This window comes from Hemicordylus capensis, chromosome 2 (assembly GCF_027244095.1).
Source record: "Hemicordylus capensis ecotype Gifberg chromosome 2, rHemCap1.1.pri, whole genome shotgun sequence".
Taxonomy (NCBI): Eukaryota; Metazoa; Chordata; class Lepidosauria; order Squamata; family Cordylidae; genus Hemicordylus; species Hemicordylus capensis.
Window position 1 is genome coordinate 379,007,118 of NC_069658.1, and position 18,611 is coordinate 379,025,728.

At 44.5% G+C, this 18,611-nt stretch overlaps 1 protein-coding gene and 1 long non-coding RNA gene across 4 annotated transcripts in view; one reads left to right on the plus strand and one right to left on the minus strand.

Annotated features, from left to right (window-relative positions):
* LOC128348197 (uncharacterized) overlaps window positions 1-12,024 on the plus strand; it is a 30,590-nt gene extending 18,566 nt beyond the window's left edge. The window contains exons 2-3 of the long non-coding RNA XR_008317990.1: window positions 10,895-11,075; window positions 11,915-12,024. This is a non-coding gene — a long non-coding RNA (uncharacterized LOC128348197). The remainder of the gene's footprint in view (window positions 1-10,894; window positions 11,076-11,914) is intronic.
* The window catches only part of PKN1 (protein kinase N1), a 99,554-nt gene that overhangs the window by 9,147 nt on the left and 71,796 nt on the right, over window positions 1-18,611 (minus strand). For 2 of the 3 annotated variants that reach the window (XM_053303907.1, XM_053303904.1), the window contains exons 3-15: window positions 13,578-13,723; window positions 11,362-11,491; window positions 10,915-11,060; window positions 10,006-10,219; window positions 9,437-9,637; window positions 9,106-9,215; window positions 8,471-8,614; window positions 4,219-4,294; window positions 2,805-2,967; window positions 2,112-2,208; window positions 1,526-1,578; window positions 561-639; window positions 180-271 (exon numbers count right to left, since the gene is read on the minus strand). In XM_053303907.1, coding sequence (XP_053159882.1) covers window positions 180-271; window positions 561-639; window positions 1,526-1,578; window positions 2,112-2,208; window positions 2,805-2,967; window positions 4,219-4,294; window positions 8,471-8,614; window positions 9,106-9,215; window positions 9,437-9,637; window positions 10,006-10,219; window positions 10,915-11,060; window positions 11,362-11,491; window positions 13,578-13,723 — 1,651 coding nt within the window. The remainder of the gene's footprint in view (window positions 1-179; window positions 272-560; window positions 640-1,525; window positions 1,579-2,111; window positions 2,209-2,804; window positions 2,968-4,218; window positions 4,295-8,470; window positions 8,615-9,105; window positions 9,216-9,436; window positions 9,638-10,005; window positions 10,220-10,914; window positions 11,061-11,361; window positions 11,492-13,577; window positions 13,724-18,611) is intronic. The other variant, XM_053303906.1, reaches the window with a different exon arrangement.

Below are 18,611 nucleotides of genomic sequence, written 5' to 3' on the forward strand. Positions count from 1 at the left end.
TCTCAGTTATCTAAAGCAACATCAACAAAGCCTAGTATGGGGATACTAACTGGGATCTTAATTCAAATTAGCACTATTGTGCCACCAGAAATATCAAACAAATCAAAAAGGATATGCTATAAACACATTCCTAACTATTCTGGTTCTGTGACATTCCCTGGCTGCTAAGTTAGACTCACCTCTCTACCTCATCCCTTGCAATAATGTCACCTTTCTTCAAGGCTTTGATAGCAAATATCTCCCCTGTTCGGTGTAACTCGGATAACAGCACCTATATCCAAGACAATCAACATGAGAAACACAAGGTAAGCACAGGTCAGTAACTACAACCAGCAGCCAAGACCCATGATTTGGGGGATTTACCCCTCAGACCAATGAGAGTAAGTTCAAGTGGAAGAGGCGAGGAGCCAAGACACTACCATTATGCTACTGGCAGCCAGACTGGACTGGAGTCTGTGAAGATGGGAAGAGATAGGAGTGCCTTTCAATGATGCATGGATGCCTGAACCTATTGAGCGAGAGGGAATGACTAGACTCTCAGCTAGGCACACAATACTCACTTTGCCAAAGTGGCCACGACCCAGCACTGCTAGAAAATGGAAGTCGTCCATTACAAGGGGTGTTGTTCTTAGGAGGCTGCTGAGAGATAAGGGAGCATGTCAGAGATAGCATTTCCCCCCACATGGAAGCACAGGTCATCATAATCAACATCAGCCACACATGGCCCATGAGGAACAAAGTATTGCCCAATCTAGTGAGTTCCCAATACACATTTTTCACACAAGTACTGAAACATTATCTTTGTAAGCTACGTAAGATCACTATACCCCATGCAACCACATGGATTAAAAATATACAATTAAGAAGGATGGAGAGGCAGGACCACCATAATTCACTCCACACAGCTTCACCAGCAAGTGCAGTGGGCAAGGAAGAAAGAACCAGGGGTGGGGGGAAGCACCTTAAGACAAGAGCCAAATGGCAAAAGAGCATATACACTTTATGCCTTGAGACACATGAGCTTCCACTATTGAAACAATCCTGTTTGCATGCTGAGCACAACACAGTGGGGCAACTGGGGGTGGGCAGAGTTGGTTGCATCAAAGGCATTATGCAACAAGTGTTTCTGATATTTGAATTTTGTATGTCGAGACACAACTTCAAATATATTGTTTTCAAACAATATGTTGTATTATACTCAAAACAGAAACAATTTATTGAAGGAGAGCTTGGGAAACCCAGATCCTGCGCACAATGAATCATAGCTATGCAACGTTTGCAGTATAGCCTGATGTTCCTGAAAGGCCCTAAGAACGGGATACTTAAGTCTGGTGACAACTACTTTCTACTTTGAATAGCTACTTTCTATTCAATTCAGTAAGGGTCTCGGGGCCGAGGGGAGGGGCACACACAAAAACTCAAAGTCTGTTGGCAGACCACCATATCAGATGAAAACAAGCAAGGGCACAGGAAGAAAGCAAAAGATCTGGCTGAAAGAAGGTACACAAATACACTTTTCCCTCACCTATGCAGAGTACTATCAGACCCTCTGGCTTCACCTCCTGGACCCAGCTCCACCTGGAATGGAATTTTTATTTTATTTTATTTATTTATTTTTACATTTTATATCCCGCTCTTCCTCCAAGGAGCCCAGAGCGGTGTACTACATACTTAGGTTGCTCCTCACAACAACCCTGTGAAACAGGTTAGGCTGAGAGAGAAGTGACTGGCCCAGAGTCACCCAGCTAGTTTTATGGCTGAATGGGGATTTGAACTCTGGTCTCCCCAGTCCTAGTCCAGTACTCTAGCCACTACACCAACTCTCATCTCATCCCCAACTCGTGATGTCTGCAAAAAGAAATTTCAGACACTTGAAGATAGCTACTCAAGGCAATTCATTGCTTTATATGACACAAGAGGCCAGGATTAGCTGCTGGCCAGTCAAACCAAAGATCAGGTCTGCTCAACTTAGGTCCCTTAGCAGTATTTGGAATACAGCTCCCATAATTCCCAGCCACAGTGACCAATAGCCACGGATTATGGGAGCTGTAGCGCAACATCTGCAGGAGAGCCAAAGTTGAGCAGCCCTGCCAAAGATTGTCAACACTTACCAACAAGTCCTTCCCAGGCAGCTCATTGTCATCTGGGCCGAACTGTTCCATTTGCACTCTATCCCCTTCCAAGCTCAGCTTCTCAATGGCAATGTCCCTGGGGAGAAGAAAATGCCAGCTCTAGGGAATCTCAAGGCAAAATCATTGTAGGGAATGCGAGAAGCTTTAGCTATGGCAGGCTGTGTTCAGGTCCCTGTCACCAGAACATCCCCAGAACACACAGCTCCCTGGCCCTAAAGGAGAACATATGCATCTTGGAGAAAGACAAGGGCTTACTGAGATAAAGGGCTGTGTCTCTTTGTGCGCCGAGCCCTGCAGGAGAGTTGTCAAGAGATTTAGGAGCTTGCATGGCTATGACAAAACCATGAATTAAAGCAGAGTCCTTACATTCTTAACTCCCATTAAATAGAGAAGAAGGCAGAGGGGAGGAGGTTTCTAACCATTATCGTGAAAATGGAGGCGATTTCTGCTAAACACCTATACATCTGAGGAGGATTTGAGAAGGATGACTAGTGACTGGGTGAGAAGAGGGTATCTGCGCTCAACTCTGCTGCCTCAGATATATTGCTCCTAAAATCCCAAGCCCTGACAATGAAGGGGATGACTGTATCATGACATATAAGAACTTTTATATCCCGCTTGCAGAAGGAGGAATTCTTACAGTGCTACCCATGAAGAATAGTGGATACCTACCCAGAGTTGAGGCTGTGTCTGTTTTCAGAGCTAGGTGTTGGGGTCATCTGTGTTGAGGGACTATAGGCGCCTGTGGTATTGGCAGTGGGGATAATACGTCTCAGTAGCCGCACCCACGTAGCAACATCAATGTTCATCTGACGAGCACTCAGAAAAGCCTTTCCTAGGAAAAAAAGACAGAAAGGGAAGAATGACAGTGGCATTAGCATGAGCACTGCAACACCCAGCCTGACAATAAGAAAATAATCAGGAGTTGCAAGACAGCGGTGACAACTGGAATGCATGCAAGAGACACATCCCACAGTATTGTAGGCAAGTTCTCAGGCCTGCCTCAATGAATGCAAATATTTAGCAATGCAGTCATGAAAGGTTTCTCTCCTGAAAGATCCCAGACTAACACTTAGCCCTCTCTCCAAAATCCAACATATACGTTCTAAATCCATACAGCATAGTGTGCATGTAAAGACAAATCTTGCCTACATAGATCAAATTCATTATATGAGATAGAGTTACCCAAGAACTGGTGTGGCAGTTCAGCTAAGAGAGAATTTTAAAGTCCCTGGTTCACATCTCACCTCAGCTATGAATGCACGGTCTGGCCTTGGGTGAATCCCTATTCTCTCAGCTCCCGCACCATGCAGTATAAGAATACTACCACCACTATTCTATCTGCCAGGTCTGCAATAAGGAACACCGAGATATGAAGCACTTTGAACAGCTGAAATACATTCTATAAAATGATAAGTATCATCGCCGACATATCATTCCTCAGGGCACATTTACATGTAACAAGGAAGCCATCTCCTCATGTAGACTACATACTTAAAAGATTACAGTTTTATAAAGGCGATATGATCGAATTATAAAAGGAAGATTTAAATTCAGTATTTAGATAGTTGTTTTAGCTGTTGGGTTGATTTGCACTGGAGATGGCAGAAAGATCTGAACCTGAACCCAATTTCCCATTCAGCCTTTAGCTGTGCAGGAAATATTCCTTTAGAAGAAGACACACTTCTGACTGATCACCACCACACCATCTCTTCTCTTTCAAAGTGCCAGTAAAGATAACTTGATCATTCATTCTTAATGATATGCTTTATAACTCTCACTAGGGGTGTGCACAAAAGCGGCTGGCCCAGTTCAGTTCGAACCTCTTTGCACATCCCTAACTCTTACTCCTCCCAACACCTCAAAACATACACACTGGCCACATCCATTTGTCACTGAACATTACAGCCTACATTTCAGTATCTCTCTCACAAGCTAACCTGTTGCACAATGCATTACATTTAATCCTTCAACACCGTACAGTAAGCAAACACCCCTCACCCCCAGTAAACCAGACAAGGCTAGAGATTCTAGTTGCCATGTAGGCATTTCCAGTCTTCAGACTGTGTCCCCATGCCTTCCTTACCTTGTTGCTTGGAGAAGATCTTTTTCTGTCGCTGAAGCTTGGGTATGCGTTCAATGACAGGGTTGAAGAAGGTAACCTGAAGCAAGGAAGAATAGTGCAAAATAGGCAAGGGTGAACTGAACCCTGGACAACTCCTGCCACTACACCATTGCAATATGAAAGGGACCTCAAGGCCAAGACGGTTGGATAGGTAACAGGGTGAACCCAAATACAGATAGCAATTATTCAGAGAAGTGGGACCATAGAGACCTCAATTTCAAGGGAGAAATTCCTCTTCTCAATTATTAAAAATAAATGAATCTGTATTTATTTGTCTGAGTGCAGGGAGCTTCAGCTCATAGCTCCTCCAGCTTCCTAAAAACAAAAAAATGAGCCACTTTTAGGGAACCAGCCTTTCAAGCCTCCAGCTCTCACTCTGCACCAAAATCTGGGATCCCTACAGTCAGACATTACTCATTTTGCTTGGTAACTCTTGCCTCACTAGCAGACCTAGATAGCATTGTTATCAGAGCAGCACAAATGGGTTTGAGATTGTTTCATTCCATTAAAAACACTCCAGCTTCTGTTGCGATGATGTTTTGACTTCTTTTTCCCAGTTGTCTTCCTAGAGAGCATCCCAAGGCCTATGTTAACCATAAACAAACATGAGTACTTGGTGGGAGCCAACCAGTTTGCAGAAGCTGACCAATGTTTAAAAAATAAAATGCTGCCCAATAACAATCTCTATCATGAATATTCTATATTTTGACATCAATTAAAAGGGGATAGAAAACATGATGCTACAGTAGGGGCCCAAGGCTCTTCCAAACAATTTTTAAAATTATGTTTGCTCAGAATTTGTTACTATTTGTTGTACAATTGTTAACTGTGTAGAATTCAAGTCCCCCCCGCCCCCCAGTGGTGCTTTTGTGGTAGGGAAATTGTGTTTTCTTAGTACTGTATTCAATTACAATATTTTATGAATAAGAAAAACATTAAAAAATCCATAGGCAATTACAGAGTTCACTATGGAGTTTTCCAGTCAATTAAAAACAAGTCTTTGTGTAATATTTGTGCTGTTCCTAATTCTGCCCCAGCAATGCCATATTCCATGTGATAAATTGGGTGTTGGAAGCAGTCACACTTGCGTTCTGAAATCAGGAGATATATATGATCCAGTGCTGGGGGCGGTGGGGACATTGGTTGACCTTCTGTATCACAGCTCAGTGGCAGAGCATCCGCTTTGCATACAAAAGGTTCCAGGTTTATTCCCTGGCATCTCCAAGTAAGGCTGGGAAAGACTGTTGCCTAAAACCATGGAGAGCTGCTGCCAGTCAGTGTATACAATACTGAGCTACATGGACCAACGATCTGACTTGGTGTAAGGCAGCTTCCTATGTTCCTTGGAATTAGGAAGCTGCCAGGGCTGCTGCGCACATAAAAGGCAGCCCCAGGGCTGTTATGAATCTCCCATGGGCACTTGCTTCAAGCTACTTCCATTGTTTCCAACGGAAGTTGCATGAAGTGCTTTGACGCAGTTTTAAGGAGATTTGCAGCAGCTCGCCTCTGCAACAGCCCCTGCACATTCTTTTATGGGTGCAGCAGCCTCAGTGGCCAGGGGCACACCTAGCCAAAAGTGGTGCCTGGACACACACCCCCACCATAAGCCCCCCCTGCATGAGGCCCCCCTACGTTTTGGGCTTCTGCCACCACCCTGCTGCCCTGTGAAAAGTTAGCTTCCTTTAACTAACTTTAACCAAGTCCCCAAGGTCTGGGGGTTTGAGCGCCTCTGTCAATGGCTTCCTAATGTCAGGGTTAAACTGTGCAGAATGTTGGCCATTGTCTCTGCATGTGCCCTATGAGCAACACTGTCCATTGGTAGGATCCTCTTCCCTATAACATTTTCATAGCCTCAAAATTAAGTCTCTAGCACTTTGCTCTAATTCAGATTGCTGAGGTTGCATTCAAGTTGTCCTACAATCAGTTGTCCTACAAATAAATACTTTGTATTTTAATATCTTCCATTTTACATTTATAATAGGTACATCTCACTTCCTCCTTTGTTTTATTTTAGATTTTCAATCCACAATGTTGATACGTTTGAAGCCTTTCTTGTTTTAAACCTTGTATCTGTATCTTCTTTGTTTTAAAATTGATCACTAGCACTACTGTCACTGATCTGTACATTATTTGTTTATAACAGGAGTTATTTATTTATTGAATTTTCATACCACCCTTCCTAATTTGGAGGCCAGGCCAAACAGATAAGTCTTAAGGGGTCTCCTGAAGGTCAATCAAGAGTTCAAATTATGGATTTCTGAAGGGAGCACATTCCACAGCCCAGGAGTGGCTACAGAGAAGGCCCGCCTCTGAGTCGCCACCAGACGTACTGGTGGTAACTGGAGATGGACCTCCTCAGATGACCTTAACTTGCGGTGGGGATCATGCAGAAGAAGGCACTCTCAGAGGTAACCTGGACCTAAGCCATTTAGGGCTTTAAAGTTAACAACCAGCATTTTGTACTTTGCCTGGAAACGTATCGGCAGCAAGTTCAACTGTTTCAAAACAGGCATAATATGGTCTCTCCGAGTTGCCCCTGAGACCAATCTGGCTGCCGCATTTTGAACTGACTGAAGTTTCCAAACTACATACAAAGGCAGCCCCATGTAGAGTGCATTGCAGTAGTCAAGCCTGGAAGTTACCAACCGGTGCACCACTGTTTTGAGGTCGTCCTCTTCGAGGAATGGACTCAGCTGTTGAATCAGCCAAAGCTGATAGAAAGCACTCCTGGCCATGGCCTCCACCTGAGGCCTGGGTTCAGTAGTACTCCCAAGCTGCGCCTGCTCCTTCTGGGGGAGTGTAACCCCATCTAGCACAGGGAGATGTTACTCATCCCTCAGATTCTGACCCCCTACAATGAGCACCTCCGTCTAGCTTGGATTCAGTTTCAATTTGCTATCCCTCACCCAGTCCATTACAGCCTGTAGGCAGGCATTTAGGGAATGAACACCATTTCCTGATGATGAAGATGAAAAGGAGAAGTAGATTTGGGTGTTATCAGCATACTGATAACACCCAGCACCAAATCTCATGATGACCTCACCTGGCGGTTTCATGTAGATATTAAAAAGCATTGGTGACAGAATGAAGCCCTGGGGGACTCCATATAACAGCTCCTGTTTTGAGGAGCAACTGTCACCAAGCTCCACCATCTGGAATCTACCCGAGAGATAGGAGCGGAACCAATGCAACGCAGTGCCTCCTATTCCCAACTCCCTCAGATGACCCAGAAGGATACCATGGTTGATGGTATCGAACGCCGCTGAGATATCCAAGTTAGTCTTTACTATGCCTACATCAAACGTCATTGTTATACCCTTGACATCCAAATTAGAAATCTGGCTCTGACAACCCCTGACGATGCATCTCTTGAGGAACATTTGTCATCTCTCCTACCTTACTCAGGATTTGCAGTCCTTTATGAAAAATAACTGGCTTCCATGAATACAAGAGACAAAGAATCAATCAAAATCTCTATTTGTGCTTCTTACACACAGCTCTCCTTTCTGCCCCTACAGAAGGCCTAGAAATTCAAGCTGCTAAATCATTTCCTTCTCACCTTGGAACATGATTCCATGCCCACCAACACCTCATATTCCTGTTTAGATGATGGTCAAAAGTAACTGGAGGAGAAGAAGGGCGGGTATGGGGGGCAGGGCGAAACTAAAGAATGTAACTTGGGAATTACACAAAGCAGTCCTGAGTATTATATAACTGATCCCACTTAAACTTGCTACAATGTCCTGTCTTTATTGTGCAGTGTGTGAATGCTTTCTCTAGAGTAGGGCCGCACAACTTCAGCCTTCCAGCTGTTGGACTTCAACTCCCATAATCCCCAGCTACAGTGGCCAATAGTCAGGGATGATGGGAGTTGTGATGCAATAGCAGCTGGAGGGCCAAAGTTGTGCCACCTTGCCCTAGAGACTAAATAAAGCAAGTATCACATATTTGGTCCTGTTGTTCAGGTAGCAGAGATTTGGGCGAGGGGGGGGGGGGGGCGCGAGTCAAGGGCCCAACACGCATCTGTATGAATGGATGTCTTACTGTTATTGAATTGATCAGATTTTGCACATTTTGGCAACTATGTGTTCATTCACATTCAGCTATGAAATCCCAGTGTCTGGACATACAACTTCTTCACTCTTAAGCATCTGACCCCAGTTCTGCCCAGCATGGTTCCAGTCCAACCAGCACCCCTCTTTTTTCTTTTTACCTCTGCTAAAAGAGTACCCTGTGGTTCCAACTCTAGGTGAATTTCATGGCGTTGGTTGTCAAGGAAATCTTCCAGTTTGAGGTATTTTAGGGCACAGAGACTGCGATAATCACGCCAATATACACTGATCTCCAGCTCTCTTGCCTGGTGTGGATACAGAGAGAAACAATCAGAAAAATCAGCAACAAGCAGACACTGACTCAACATAACACCCATAATTGCCATACCAAAGCCCAACTATAATCTTATCCTTTACCAGTTGTGGATCAACAGATCCTTCCTCATTTCTGTCTCAAGCACAGAGTTTTCAAAGACTACAGAAAGACACCAGTGCCATTCTTAGTGGGTATACAGGAGCAAAATATACTGTTCCATGCTACCTCTTTGGGGTATGCAATGAACAAATTCCTCTCGAGTTGTTATATAATCTGACAACTCGTACTTCATAAGACGGTTATAATTTGACTTTGAAATTATATTGAGAAGAAATCAATCACAAATGGAAGGATCAGCATAGGACTCCCCCAACATTTTCCCACAGGGATGTTAAGTGGAGAGACTTGTCCACCACAGATCTGGGGGCTTCCATTCCTTGACCTTTAGGAACATGGAAAGTTGGGGATCTTTAGACATACCCTCTCCAGCTCCACTGTGAAGGTCTGGTTCCAGGATTGTAGTCCACTGGGCTTCCAGGCTGTCTGGCCTACAACCACATTATCCAGTTTCAGCACAGCACTCATCTCATCTACAAGAGTAACAGTAACAATAAGTTGAAAGGTTGAATCCTCCAGTTTATAAGTAAGAGAACAGAATAAAACAATCTTGGTTAATGCCGATTAATCTGCTTAGAGAAAGAGAGGAACAAAGACCTCGTGCAGCACTAATTGTGCTGGAAGGCACACCATTTTCCCTCTTTCATTGCTCCTTCCCTCATGTTAGTACCCCAAATCCTGAAAAACTACTCACTGCTGGTCTCTTCAGATTTGATGGTGGTCCTGCCGCTCACACTGCCACTCCGGCTATAGAGTCCTCGCCCACTGCGGCTCATGAAGGAGGGCCGTGCTTCACCAGGGCTGTTACACGGCAAGGAGACAGTGGAGCCACGGGTGCGTCCCGGGACAAACTCCAGCAATCCACTGCACCCCAACAACTGCACTTCCAGTGTCCCTGTCAACAAGACACAGCTAAAAACTCAAAATGATGACCCAATGGACCCTGCTCTGGAGCATGCCAAACAGAACAGCCATGTGTTCCTTGAGCTTTAGTAATGTGAGCAGAGGACCAGGAAGTTGGGAATCCTATCACTCCATTCGTGTGTGTGTGTGTGTGTGTGTGTGTGTGTGTGTGTGTGCAGGCACATGGGGTGGTGGTGGTGAATGCCTAGAACAGATAAGAAAATGGAAAAGGCTGCTAGAAAAGGGGGAAGCTTAAGGAAATAACAGTACTGAACGTAATGCACAACACTACAGCTGTGTGTCAAGAGGGCTTGGGCAGTACACTGAATCAAGAGAAGTCAGTAGGGAGCGCAGTTTTACCTGTGAGTGGAGATGGCTTTGAGAGGGTGTTATATTGGTTGTGTTGGTAGGCAGTGGTATTGCGAACATTGAAGGCAGGGGAGGAGGCCAGAATGAGCTCTTCTTTAATGATGTAGCCCTTCGGGTGATCTGCAGGCAACTCAGCCAGACGCTGTTCCAAAGAATGACGCAAAAGGTCCAACTTCTGACTCGACTCATTCAGCTTGGTTTGTGCCTATAGCAAAGGCTCAGCGGGTCAGATAAAAACATCTATCTAGCACAGATGCACTTCCCACTTTCCAGATCTACACAGCTCCCAACCTTGCACCTACCACCACAGTCTTCCCAAAATATTACAGTAACAATGATGTGGAAACACCAAATCCTTTGGCATGGCCACTCATTCAGGACAGACTAAAGATCCCCAATGCACATCCACTTGAATTGCTAAAGATCCCAGGCCACATCTCAGGAGCAGTGTTTGCAATGCGGAACTCAAATGCAATAGCCCACTCAGTCCTACATCCTGTCATAATCAGACCACAACAGGAGGCTACAGGACATGAACCTGTAGAATGGCAGAGAGGAGCAAGTGAACGATCTGGTTCTTGCTGCTCCTTCCCTGCTTCTGCCAGACTTGGGTAATAAATACTTCGAGTATCAGGATATATATCATGGCCATTTTGAAAAAGTTGTTCATGACACCCCTATAATTTAAGAGTTTGTTTTTTTTAATCCTAGAGAGTTATATTGATAATGAATGGTAAAACAACATATATGCAGGAGGGAGAGGATTTGGGCTTATTTCAAACCAATTACATTTAGTTCTAGGTGATAAGAAAAGCATTGTTTAATATTCATATTTTCCAACTCATTCATACTTAAATCTATTTGCCTTGTGGAACCTCAGCTGAGGGCGGAGCTGTTTACCTCAGAAATAGCATGGCGATCTTGAACTTTGCTGGAGCCCAAAAGGCGAAGTACATTCTTGGCCCCCTCAGACACAGCATGTTCCACTTGGAAGTGATGTCGCAGCTCTTCAATCCTCAGCTCTAAGGCACTGAGATCAGTGTTACCTGCAATTAATAGAGGTAAAGTCAGTCCCCGTCTCCTGTGCTCAGGAGAACAGCAGCTGCTTCTGCACAAGATAGTGGACTTATTTGCAGATAGAACCCATTTACATCCCAAGACCAAAGACCTCTTGCTTCAGCACCAGTTACAGGTGGGGGCAGAGAGGTTTATCAAATGCCTCCAGAAAGCATGCCCCAGCTCCTCCTGAAGGGCTCTCTGAAGGTTAAGATGCAGACAGGGTGGCTGGCCTTTGCTGAGTGATTGCCTGCACAACACAGGAGCTGTGGTCTTCATTTTTCCCTTCACCTTGCCCATCCTCCATAGTCAGCTGCACCTCATCAGCCTGCACAGCCTTGCGGATCTGCATGCGGATTATATTGATCTTTGTCTTGCTATCCTGTAGCATCTGTTGGGCTGTTTGCAGTAGCTTCCGATCCTAGAGGGCAGACCAGGTTGAATGAGATTAGCAGGACAGCAAAAGATAGTGAGTTATTAGAATGTACTGAGATCCAAGAGCAGAATCTACCCATCTGGCTCCCAGAATATTATTCTCTATCCTAAAAACAAAACACAGAGACACTTCTGTCCCAAACCTGGAGCCCTATACCCCACTCCTCTGCAAACACTTCACAGAGCCAATATCCATTCAGTGCTACTGGTAGTCTGTCTGAAAATGGAACAGGTTGGGAATCTCTTTTAAAGCTGATTGGCTTCTTCAACCAAAATTGTTTCCAATGTGAGTTGAGAACTCCCAACACCCAAACAAAAAATATTGTCACCGTTTACAGGTCAGGAATGCTAGTTTTTCAAATCCTGACAGACTGTAGATACAGAGGCTGTCTTTTCGGTTTTACACTAGGATCCTGATCCCAGAGAATCCAGACAATTCACAGAAGTCTGTCCCTCCCAAAGTTCATAAACATGAAAATGCTGCTTTGGAACCTGTTCAACCAACTGCTGCCATCCTGGTCCCAGGGAGGAGTTCATATGAAATATCTGGTTATTGTACACAATATCTGGACCATTTGCCAGTGCAGACAATATGCAGCATTTCATTAAACTGAATTTAAAAAGCTAACTACTTGTTTTCTGTAGCCAGCTTTGACCTATATAAGTGCTGAGTCATTTCAGAATAGTCTATTGACAAAGCTTGTACCAGTCTAAGAGAAATATGTTGACCAGCAGGGGGTTACAGGCTGCTGTAATTACCTAGGAAATGTCTCCTTTTTATAACTGTGACCGGTTATTTCGACCTTAGCTCACCGATTTTGAAGCAGCCAATGATGGCTGCTAGTCTGTTGCCAGGCCCAATTTAAAATGTTGGTGCTTACCTATAGATCTTGAAATAGTTTAGGACCCAGGTACCTGAAGGACCACCTACTATCACATGAGCTTGTCTGTTCACTCCAGAGGCCCTATTCTAAGTGCCCTCTCTACCTGAAGTTCAGAAGGTGGCATTTGGGGAGAGGGCCTTTTCAGTTGCAGCCCTCCGACTCTGAAATTCACTCCCCAGAGAGGCTTTCTTGGCCCCAACTGTCATATATTTTTGGTACTTCTCCTGGGCTTTTAATTGCTGCTGGTTTTAATTTATTATTACGTGGTTTTATGCTCTGCTGAGTTTTATTGTATATTCCATTTCTTTTTATGTTGTACTCCACCCTGGGAGAATTTTCTGAAGGGCAGCTTAGGTTTTTTAATTATAAAAATTATAGTAGTAGTAGTTTTGTTGTTATTATTATTATTATAGATATATTCTGGCCGCTGTTCCTTCCTTGCTAGAAAACAAGTGGATAAATAGGCTAGGGATGAATAGGCTAGCATACTTACATTGGTAATACAGGGCTTGGCACTTTACAGATGCCAGCTCACCATGGCACCTGAATTTTAAGTGTGACACTTGAGCCAGGCAATGCAACCAAGAGGAGGCATCGGGGTAGACTGCTCCCTCCCTCCCCTCCACAGCCAGGAGGTGGAGGAGGAGGAGGAGGAAGAGGGAGCCATCTGCCCCCACTTTGCTCGCTCACTCTGAGCCAGACAGACACAACTAAGAGGAGGAGCAGGCAAGGTGGAGGCAAGTAAGACAGGGAGTCCACCTCTCCAAGTGAAAGGCATTGCTGGCAGCAAGCAGTGAGTCCCTCCCCTGACAATGGAGCAGAAGGCAGTCTGACACATACATTTTGGGGCTGGCACCTAGAGCCAAAGGGATAAAACTGAGACCAGTGCCAATAACACTCCAGCTCAAAGGATCTTGACGGGTGATAAGAAAGATATTTGTCTGAGAATGGAGAGCTGTTGTCTGTCAGAGTTGGCAGTACTGAGCTAGATGAACCAATGGTCTGACTCAGTGAAAGGCAAACTATTATGTATGTTTACTTGTGAATGGGGTGGGGAGTGTGCACTGATAACCTAATATTTACAATATGACAAACACACTCATTTAGAGAATATGTAGGGGTTAGCCAGATTGGCAAATGCCTTTGAGCAGCTGTTATAATGTGGCTGGGGACAACACTAACACCCACCTTGGCAGCACCATTGGCATACATCTGGATCATGTTCTCTGCTCCCTGCTTCACCTTCAACTCGATATTGAGCTGCTTCTCCAGGCCTGCAATGCGGTTTTTGGTAGCTGTTGATCGGCTGAGGCTGCCTGGTGACTGGGGGGCATCTGAGGAGGTAAAAAGTAGAGGAGAGGTTAATGTCAGAAGGGCACAAATCCTAGAACATCCAAAAAACTGAGAGGTGACAGGGAAGGTGTCATGGGCTTTATAAGGCTGGAAGGTTGCCTAAGGCAAGAACCCATCTGGGACATACAAAGAATGGATCTGGGATGGACATATCCCCATCCCAGATCCACTTCACATCTTAAAATCAACACCACGACCACCATGGGGAAAGAGTCAGCAAATTGCTGGGCACACTTAGATCATATTCTGCCTATGATATTTCTTTACCTCAGCCCAGAAGGAGACATCCATGCATTCATATTGAGAGAATACATCTCACAAGTTCTTAAGAACAGCCTCACTGGCTTCCTGTTTGTTTTAACCTTTAAAAGCACCACATGGCTTGGGACCCAGGCATCTAAAAGACTACTTTCACCCACATGAACCTGCCTGTTTATTAAGTTCATAATCAGAGACTCTTGCACAGGTGGCCCTGAAGTTAGGCAGGTGGCAATTCAGAAAAGGGCCCCCTCAGTGGAATGCTGTCCCCAGAACTGCTTACTTGGCACCAAGTTTGACATATTTAAGGCACCTGGTAAATAATTTTCTTTTTAGTCCAGGATTTTAATGATTAGTACATATGAAGCTGCTGTTCTAGGTTTCAGGTGCGATTTGTAATGCTTTACTATTGCTTTTGCTGTTTTATAGATGTATTTTAATATAATGTTTTTAAGACTGCTATTTTTATGTGTATTAAGCCACAATGAAAACCCTTCTGAATTATAAGATGGTTTTAAAATAAAATATTTGTTTCACCCATTGGCCTTTATAAATATCCTTATTTAAACATCATCTTTGTTAGCTGCCCCATAACAAATTGTTCTCTGGGCGGTTCACTACACTTGCTAGGGGAACTCAGAGCACTGAAACAGCCACTGTCCACCCTACAAACAACTGCATTTCTTAAAAGCACAAGAGTAGCCTTTCTAGATACAAATTATTTTAAGAGCTACCTAAAGCTTGACAAGATATGAACTTTGTGTTTCCCATTTGTCATAGAGCACATCAGTTATTGTTCTTTAATGCCAAGTGTAAAATGTTAACAAAGGATGTTTGTCCAAGTTTAGCAAGGAGGAATCTCTCATCTTCCTCAGCCAAGACCAAATTACCCTTGTCAATGGAAAACAGCTGAATTCAGCTAACTGGTATCAAGTATCTTATTTATTTATTTATTATTTAGATTTCTACACCACCCTTCCAAAAATGGCTCAGGGAGGTTTACATTAAAATAAGACTAAAATCAATTAACAGTTAAAATAAAAAACTATAAAAACATAAAACCATTATTAAAACATTAAAACGATTTTTAAATTCCTGGGAAACGAGGCCAAACCTTTACAGTTTAAAAACCCTGGAAGGCCAGGCCAAACAGACAGGTTTTAAGGGCTCTCCTGAAGGCCAGCAATGAATTCAGACTATGGATTTCTGTCAGGAATGCATTGCACAGCCCAAGAGCAGTTACAGAAAAGGCCCGCCTCTGAGTCGCCACCAGACATGGTGGTAATTGAAGACGGACCTCCTCAGATGACCTTAACGTGCAGTAGGGATCATGCAGAAGAAGGCGCTCTCTAAGATAACTCGGACCTAAGCTGTTCAGGGCTTTAAAAAGGTAATAACCAGCACTTTGTATTTTGCCCGGAAATATATCGGCAGCCAGTACAAGTGCTTCAAAACAGGCATAATATGGTCTCTCCAGGTTGCACCAGAGACCAATCTGGCTGTCACATTTTGAACTGACTGCAGTTTCCCAACTACATACAAAGGCAGTCCCACGTAGATTGCATTGCAATAGTCAAGCCTAGAGATTACCAGCTGATGCACCATGGTTTTGAGGTTGTCCTCTTCAAGGAATGGACGCAGCTGTCGAATCAGCTGAAGCAGATAGAAAGCATTCCTGGCCATAGCCTCCATCTGAGATACCAGTGTGAGGCCTGGGTCCAGGAATGCTCCCAAGCTGCATACTTGCTCCCCATCTAGCACAGGAAGCTCTAACACATCCCTCAAATTCTGAGCACCTACAATGAGCTCTGTCTTGCTTGGATTCAGTTTAAATTTGTTAACCCTCATCCAACCCATTACTGCCTGTAGGCAAGCATTTAGGAATGAACGCCATTTCCTGATGATGAAGCTGAAAAGGAGAAGTAGATTTGGGTGTCATCAGCATACTGATAACATCCAGCACCAAATCTCCTGATGACCTCACCCAGCCGTTTCAAGTAGATATTAAAAAGCATTGGTGACAGAATGGAGCCCTGAGGGACTCCATATAACAGCTCCTGTTTTGAGGAGCAACTATCACCAAGCTCCATCTGGAATCTACCCGAGAGACAGGAGCAGAACCTGGATTCAAAAGGAACACATTCTGTAAGTCTACCCTAGTGTGCCAGAGTGTGATTTAACCTACAAAAGAACCCTATTCCATTAAGATGAGCAAGTAATGGCATCTCCATTCAGTGCTGAACACAACTGCTAGGGCAAACAATTCTTGCTAAAGGTACAGACCAAAGGCTTTTAAGCAACAGGCAACACTCAAACTCCTGTCTCTCTAACTTAAGAGTTTAAGCTCAATGCTAGTTGACATCATGTGGGACTAATGTTGGGTAATGTCAAGGACACAACACTCCTGATTAGCATGCATTTTCCTTAATTTTTTTTTTTTTTTGGAAGAGACAAAGAACTGCCTATGAGATTGGTAGCCTGTTCTTGAGAGAGACTGCCAGAACTACTTGGTATTCACTGCTGTGCAATGCACTATAAAGCAAGCCAGCTGGAATGAATCCTTTAAAAAGAAAAATGGAGCAGCTCAGATATTTTAAGAAGCCAGCATACCACTGAGTAAATCCTAGATTTTGAAAATGCCTGGTTAGAGAGAACATTTGCAGTATTGTGAGCAACAAAACACCACAATCCCTAGGCTAAATGGGGACAGGCAAGTGATGTTGGATCAAACCATCCAAAACTACAGGTTACTCACCTGTAACTTTGGTTTTTCTAGTGGTCATCTGTGCTTCTACACAAATGGGCTATGTGCCTGCACAAAGACCTCATCAGAATCTAACAAGCTCAATTCTCCTGCTTTGGGCAGGAACCCTGCCCCCAGCCGCTATAGGCGGCTGCGCTACTCCTCATCCTCTCAGTCACAGAGTCCACTTCAGTTTCAGTAAACCCCGCGTGGAGGATGGGAGGGTGTGTAGAAGTACAGATGACCACTAGAAGAACCAAAGTTACAGGTGAGTAACCTGTAGTTTTTCGACGTGGTCTCTGTCTTCTACACAAATGGGCGTATAACAAGCAAGCAACCAAGGAGGAGGGAAGCACAGAAGCAAATATAATTTGCAAGAATGTTTTATTGTAGAAACATGTACATTAACTGAAAATGGACTGCAGGACACTCCTGCCAAATACAGCATCATTACGTGCCCTGGTATCAATTGCATAATGATGGATAAAGGAATGAGGGAAAGCCCAAGTAGCTGCCTGACATATAGCGTCCAACGGGACTGTACAATTAAAGGCCACAGAGGTCGCCATTAACCGAACAGAGTGTGCCTTAATAGTTGCAGGCAACTGCTTATGAGCCGATTGATCACAAAGTTCAATTGTGGAAACTATCCACCTAGACATGGATTGGACCAAGACCTGGAGACCTTTACAGGGCCCATCATACAGAACGAATAAGGAAGGAGATTTTCTCCACTCAGCAGACCTCTGAACATAGAAGGACAACACCCTTTGAACATCTAGATGGTGTAACCTCCTTTCCGCATCTGATGAAGGATTTGGAAAAAACACTGGCAAAGTGAGCAGGGATGAATGGTGGAACATAGACACCACTTTGGGCAAGAACTTGACATCCATCCTGAGTGCGACCTTGTCCATATGGAACTGAAGCTACAGCTGGTCAGCCCTCAGGGCTCCCAACTCACTTACTTTCCTGGCGGAGGTAATGGACACCAAAAAGGCGACCTTCCAGGTCAGGAGACGTGGATCAACTGAAGCCAAAGGCTCAAACAGCAGCCGCAGTAGACCAGCCAAGACTACTGACAGGCCCCAGGCGGGTGACATAACCGGATTGTCTGGGAATATGTGTGTTAAACCTTTTAGAAAACCTTTTATCACCAGATCTTTAAACCACAAAGTCCAGTCAGAGGGGGAATGCGCCACAACAGCAGCCAAATATACCTTAAGGGATGAAAACTTTAAACCAGATTCCTTGAGGGACAACAGATAATTATAAATATCTTGTACAGATGGATTAAAGGCATCAAACCCATGCAGGGAAGTGAAACGAGTCTACTTGTGATCATATGACTTCCGTGTGGGCTGCTTTCTAGCAGCAACCCAAGCTTTCTTAAGTCTCAACAGGAAGTTGGCAGGAACTGCCACGAAGTCAGATGGAGAGACCGAATATCCAGGTGAAGCACGCGTCCCTGTTCCTGAGACAGCAGATCTGGCTGGACATGTTGGCGATGCCAGTTCCTCGCCAAGCGCATCAAGGCTGGAAATCAAGGCCTCCTGGGCCACCATGGGGCTATGAGGATTGCCCTGGCCCGATCCACCCTTAGTTTGCGCAGGACTCTCGAAATGAGGGGAAATGGGGGAAACACAGAGAAAAGAGGATTTGTCCAAGACAGGACGAAGGCACGCACCAATGCCATAGGTCTAGTGCCAGAAACAGCAGGCTCCTTGAAGACGTGCCACCCAGTCAATTGACATAGGCTTTTGCTGTCGTATTGTTTGTATTAGCACTGAATGACCCCCAGGAAGCCTTTGAGAGCGTTGAAAATGGCCAACAGCTCTAGATAATTGATGTGTTGAGTCCTCTCCTTG